The 5849-nt window shown below is 39.8% G+C and overlaps 1 protein-coding gene across 1 annotated transcript; it reads left to right on the top strand.

The window, feature by feature from the left end:
• Positions 1-897: 897 nt before the first annotated feature.
• On the top strand, positions 898-5451 carry LOC116019055 (probable serine/threonine-protein kinase At1g54610). The gene is made up of 10 exons (XM_031259127.1): positions 898-1548; positions 2150-2434; positions 2553-2870; positions 2962-3189; positions 3360-3457; positions 3594-3675; positions 3771-4196; positions 4401-4460; positions 4574-4676; positions 4798-5451. The coding sequence occupies exons 1-10, from the start codon at positions 1150-1152 to the stop codon at positions 4803-4805; spliced, it is 2007 nt and encodes a 668-aa protein (XP_031114987.1). The 5' UTR covers positions 898-1149; the 3' UTR covers positions 4806-5451.
• Positions 5452-5849: the final 398 nt, after the last annotated feature.

Below are 5849 nucleotides of genomic sequence, written 5' to 3'. Positions count from 1 at the left end.
TTTTTTTTTTTTTTTTTTTTGTTTTTTTTTTTGTTTTTTTAATTTCTTTTTCATATTCTCTTTCCTTCATCTCTCCTACTTGGATCATCAAAAATCGTGAAAAAACTAAACTAGTGTGGTCGTGTGGATCAAGTCCAAAACACAACACAAACTATATTTTTTTATTCTTCTTATTTCTCGAGCAAAAAAATTATCAAGCATTACACAACAAATAAATGCTCAATGAAAAAATAGTACACTTTTAAATAGATAAATACTCCATATAATAGAAATAATCAATAGAGTTGTTTTTTTTTCTTTTGGTCCTACGATCATTGTACCTCTTTCATATTTGGCAATTAATTTTTTTTTTTCACATTTTGTACATTACTATCAAATTTCTGCCACATTTAATCCTTCGAATCAATATTTTTTTTTATTATTATCATCAATGTTAACATCAATACCATTAGACTCCATTGTGTAATTGTATTGTCTATATGTTGCGTATATTCAAATAACTCATATAAATACCATGTGAGAGGTTACACCTAAAATTGACAAAATAATTGACAAAAAAATTAAATACTGAAAAAATATAATAGTCATCATGCACCAAATGTAAAAATAATAATAATTAAGAACTAATAAATGTGAGAGATACTTAAGGACAAAAAAAACATTTTTTTAAAAAATATAATAAAAAACAAATATATAAGTTTAAGGGGTCTGAACGTATTTTATGAAACAATATGAGGTTTAATTTGTAATATCGACAACTTCACGGGTCGATCTTTTAAAAAAACATTTCTCAAGCATAACTATAAAAACAGAAAACGAGAATCATGAACGACAAAAAATATTTTAAACCGCTTGCAAAATAAAAATAAAAATTAAACCGATTGGAGAGTGAAGCGCTCCTGTTCTTTCGGAGAGGTTGATGATGATTTTGAGGTCGTCCACTGTTCTCCGCGTATGTCGAAAATGGACGAGAGCGCGAAATTCTGAAATTTGCTTTATTCTCTTGTGTCCTGGGGCACCCCATCCCTGTCCTCTCCTCCGTGCCTCTTCTGGGGATCACTGACGCAGTCCCAATGAGTCTGTAACGCCGGCATCCGATCGATCCCCCAAAATCTGATCACCGGTTGATGGGTTTTGGGAGGTCAGGTCATGGGTTGCGTCAGCTCCAAACAGGCTCGCCGCGATGCCAAATCCTCTCCGGTTTCCTCCGCCTCCGTTCACGCCCGGAAGGGCGGCCAACGCCGCTCCCTGGTGGGCCCCACCCACTCCAATGTCGGGTTCGGAGGGCTGGAGAAGATCCGAGAGGAGTCTGAGGAAGGGGAGGACGAACATTCTTCTCCCTCCCGGAAAATTTCTGAGAATAATTCCAAGGCCGCCGTCAAGAAGGGGCAGCCCGTGAAGAAGGCTGCGTTTAGTATCAAATTCGGGAGATTAACGGAAGCGGAACACTTAGCTGCTGGGTGGCCTGGCTGGCTCTCTGCCGTCGCCGGAGAAGCCGTCGAAGGATGGCTTCCCCTCCGATCGGACCAGTTTCAGAGATTAGAAAAGGTAATCCAAATATCTCTCATATAATTGCATAATTGGAATCAAATCAAGAACCCCATTTTCTTGGCCAACCCTAGCCATGTTTGGGCTGGGTAACCATAATGCTATAAGTTTGACTTTAACGAGAGAGCGATCTATTGGTCTTCTTAATTTAAGCAGATCAGCTATGGTATCTCCTTGTGGTTCTTTCTTGATTTGAAACGGTCATCTATGTGCAATCTAGGCTATTAGGACAATCTAGGTTGATTTACCTCTCATATAATTGCATAACTGGAATCAAATCAAGAACCCCCATTTTCTTGGGCAACCCTAGCCATGTTTGGTCTGATAATCGGCTTGGTAATCATAATGTTAGAAGTTTGACTCTAACGAAAGCGATCTATTGTGGTCTTTTCTTGATTTGAAATAGTCATCTATGTGCAATCTAGGCTATCAGTCAGCTATGGATAACCTAGGCTGATTTACCTCCCTGATCCTTTGTTAGCCAGACTACAAAGGGGGTTTACCCTTATGTAGTGATTGTGGGTTTCCCATTGTTGCTTTCACCTTACCTAAGAACAAAACATACTCTGATAAAGATCCATTCTTTTATCTTAATCTGCAGATTGGACAAGGTACATACAGCAGTGTGTACAAGGCGCGTGATCTTGATAATGGCAAAATGGTTGCCCTTAAGAAGGTTCGGTTTGACAATTTCCAACCTGAAAGTGTTAGATTTATGGCACGAGAAATAACTGTCCTGCGCAGACTTGATCATCCCAACATCATGAAACTGGAGGGCATTATTACTTCTAGGTCATCCTGTAGCATATACCTTGTGTTTGAGTACATGGAACATGATCTCTCTGGGCTGTTGTCTTGCCCTGACGTCAAGTTCAGTGATTCACAGGTTTGTTCATTCTTGAAATCTGTGTAGTGTTCATGATCTTTTGATGAATGGCTTTTAGTTTCTTGGCTTCAAGATTTGTGGTGTTCATCTTTCTTTTGCCCTTTCCTTTCTTGGATAGATTAAATGCTTCATGAAGCAGCTATTGTCTGGACTGGAACACTGCCATTCAAGAGGGGTAATGCATAGGGACATCAAAGTATCCAACATTCTGGTGAACAATGAAGGAATTCTGAAGATTGGAGACTTTGGTCTTGCAAATTTTGTGAGTGCAAGGAGCAAGCAACCGATGACCAGTCGAGTGGTGACCCTGTGGTATCGCCCGCCTGAGCTTCTGCTGGGGTCAACAAGATATGGCGAGACGGTTGATTTGTGGAGTGCTGGTTGCGTTTTTGCAGAACTGTTTTTCGGGAGGCCTGTACTCAAAGGGCGAACTGAGGTCAGTGTGTTCCTAAAACTCTGCTCGATATCTTTTTTTTTTTTACCTTATCTGTCTTGATTTATGTTGTTCTTGTTTGTTTGTTTGGCAGGTTGAACAATTGCACAAAATCTTTAAACTCTGTGGTTCACCGTCTGATGACTATTGGGAACAGTCCAAGCTTCCACTTGCAGCCATCTTTAAGCCCCAATTTGCTTATGAGAGTACCCTCCGCGAAAGATGCAAAGAGTTACCAAAATCTGCTGTGAACCTTATAGAAACGCTTCTCTCAATAGAGCCTTATAAGCGCGGAACAGCTTCATCTTCTCTTAATTCCGAGGTACCTCTTGCAAAAGAATTTGCATTTTCTGGTTCCTTTTAGTTTATCATTTCTGGTTTTGCATTTTGCTTCGAGGTTCAAGAAACCGTGAGGCATAACAATGTTATTTCGCACCTTATTACCCGATAGATCGTTAATCGTGTGTGTTTATATTGTGTATCTGGATTTAGTATTTCCATACAAAGCCCTATGCTTGTGATCCATCAAGCATGCCGAAATTCCCACCAAACAGAGAGATCGATGCAAAATTCCGCGACGAAGCTAGGAGGTGAAGTGCTTTTACTTTTGAAGTTCATACATGAGACCATAATTCAGCTTCAACCAATTCGGTTTTCTAATGATGAGATCTTCTTTTGAATAAATGGTGTTTCTTTGGCTAATCAAAGTCTCGATTTGAATGACAGAAGGAAGGCAGGTTCCGGTGTAAGGGGATCTGGATCTTCAAGAAATATGAGAAGACTTCGAAAAGGACTGGCTCCTACTGAGGTCTCTATCTCTCTCTCTCTCTCTCTCTCTCTATATATATATATATATAGTGAAACAAGCTTTTCTCCGCTAATGATTGTGTTGTGTCTATGAAGGAGGTGGAGGCCAACATTCATGCTTCTCGTAGAGGCAACGGTAGTGGTTCTAGAGGCGCTACTGTGGCACGGATGTCAACGAAATCATCATATGATACCGTGTCAGAGGCAGCTTCCCAGACTGCAACCGAGGTATCTCAAGGGGACAGCATTTGCTCGGTCCCCGCACAAATGATCTCATCGAGCAGCAGTTACGGATGGTCAAAGATAAAGCAGGATCGCGCAGCCTCAAGATTTCATGCCTACGCCAATTCAAGAAGCCTAACATTGAACGGTACAGAACCCACCGCGTTGCAGTCCAAAGACCCATTGGGCTCAGATGAGCAAGATGCTGGCGGCTTTTCTATTCGGGCGAGCAATTTGCAGGTGGAGCAACCTTTGTCGTTCCACACGCCAGATATATATCACTCAAAGGAGTTATCAGTGGTTAGTGTTCTGATGACCCCCCGCCTTTCTTCATTCTGCTATATTGATGTTTTACTACCTTCTAATGTTCGAGCCTCAGTAGAGGCGACTGTTGACTCTTTGTGCTTCAGTAGGTTGAGAAAGTAGCTATAAACAGATACTACATTGTAACAGAGTCAGTAGTACTCAAAAAAAAAAAATACCTTCTAATGTTGCAATATGCAGGAGGAACAACCACCGCCTTTTCTGTCACCTGATATATATCAGTCACGCGAGTTATCAGTGGTTAGCATTCTTCAATTCCTTTACCTATATACACTATAGAATTCTTGAAAAATGATCAATGACAGTCTAAAGGAGTGCTTTATTTGGCTGATGATTATACCCGAATGAATCAGGACTCTGATGGGCGGGCGTTCTCAGGACCATTAACATACCGGGTACATAAAAGGCAGGATGACCAAGCAGCTCAATCAGTTCGAAGATCACGTTTCTTCAGAGGTAAACGTAAACAATGTTATGTTAAGAAGAACTTGTGTTTTCATATCTGTGGAGAAACTACGCCTCGCTCTCAATTCAATAATTCGGAATGAACTTTATAATCTCCCTTCCATTTTGGCAGATGTGTAACTTGAATGGGGTGGTAGTTATGTCCTGCAATGCCTGGACTTCATAGGTGCCATTATCTGGACCTCAAAGTCATCGAAATTTGATGTTAACGAGGGCCATTCTCTGTTTTTTTCGATCGGCACCAACCTTCTTCGACATTACAGGACAGCAGATACAAATATGGACTGCATTTTTAAGGCCTAGCAAGTAACTGAGCACCATAAACTGCTAATGCACAATCACTGAACACTGATACTCCATGTTTATGAAGGGCGAAAACAATGGAAAGCTCGATTGACAACTTTTTAGCCCCGAGTGCCATGGGGGAAGATGATGCGTAGATTCGTTCATGTCTCTGATACTGCAGGCTTCCTTGCTGCACCTCATACGCTTCACAACTAATCTCTCGCGTTTTTACTTTTTAACTTTTTGTATTTACTTTTCGACGTTGAGCCCTTCTTGCATTGTATTGTTCAATATGGATGTATGTGTGTCACATTGTCTGGGATTTTTCCCAGGCTTATACAGTGTTGCAAGGGGATGATTTTTGTCATCTTTGTAACATCCCCTTTGCAGCAGAAATTGAACAATATTTTATGGCATTGTGAGAATATTTGTTATTATACAAACAATTGATGGATTTATAAAGGATACACCTTTTGTCTTCTGCTGTTCCTCATGTCTCATTCTCTTACAGTTTCTTGTTCAAGACAACATTGTACCAATCAAAATAACACTAAGTAATGTGTCCTTCAATAAGTAGAGATGCAGATTCTGTAATTACACGGATACCCTCAAAATTTCTACCACTATCTTGCTCCCATCTTTTCCGCTAGACACGAGAAATATGATTGTTCATACCTTAAAGGTCACAAGTTTAATTACTGTCAACATATTTTTAGTCGAGTCTGCCATACAAAATCATTTTAATATAATTAATCTTTTATGTGTAGTATGGACTATTACAAAAGAATGGAGTTTACCTCATATATAATTATCAAATAATAGCTTCCGGTTTTTCTCATACAAAAAAAAAAAAAAAAGCAACCAATTGTGTAGTTATGT

Source organism: Ipomoea triloba, chromosome 5 (genome assembly GCF_003576645.1).
Source record: "Ipomoea triloba cultivar NCNSP0323 chromosome 5, ASM357664v1".
Classification (NCBI taxonomy): domain Eukaryota; kingdom Viridiplantae; phylum Streptophyta; class Magnoliopsida; order Solanales; family Convolvulaceae; genus Ipomoea; species Ipomoea triloba.
This window is presented reverse-complemented; position numbering and strand designations above follow the sequence as displayed.

Excerpts from the sequence above, each read along its gene's own strand:
- LOC116019055 (XM_031259127.1), top strand. The coding sequence starts at position 1,150 with ATGGGTTGCGTCAGCTCCAAACAGGCTCGCCGCGATGCCAAATCCTCT. Across the intron at positions 1,549-2,149 it reads AGTTTCAGAGATTAGAAAAG|ATTGGACAAGGTACATACAG; the intron begins GTAATCCAAATA and ends CTTAATCTGCAG. Across the intron at positions 3,458-3,593 it reads TTCCGCGACGAAGCTAGGAG|AAGGAAGGCAGGTTCCGGTG; the intron begins GTGAAGTGCTTT and ends TTTGAATGACAG.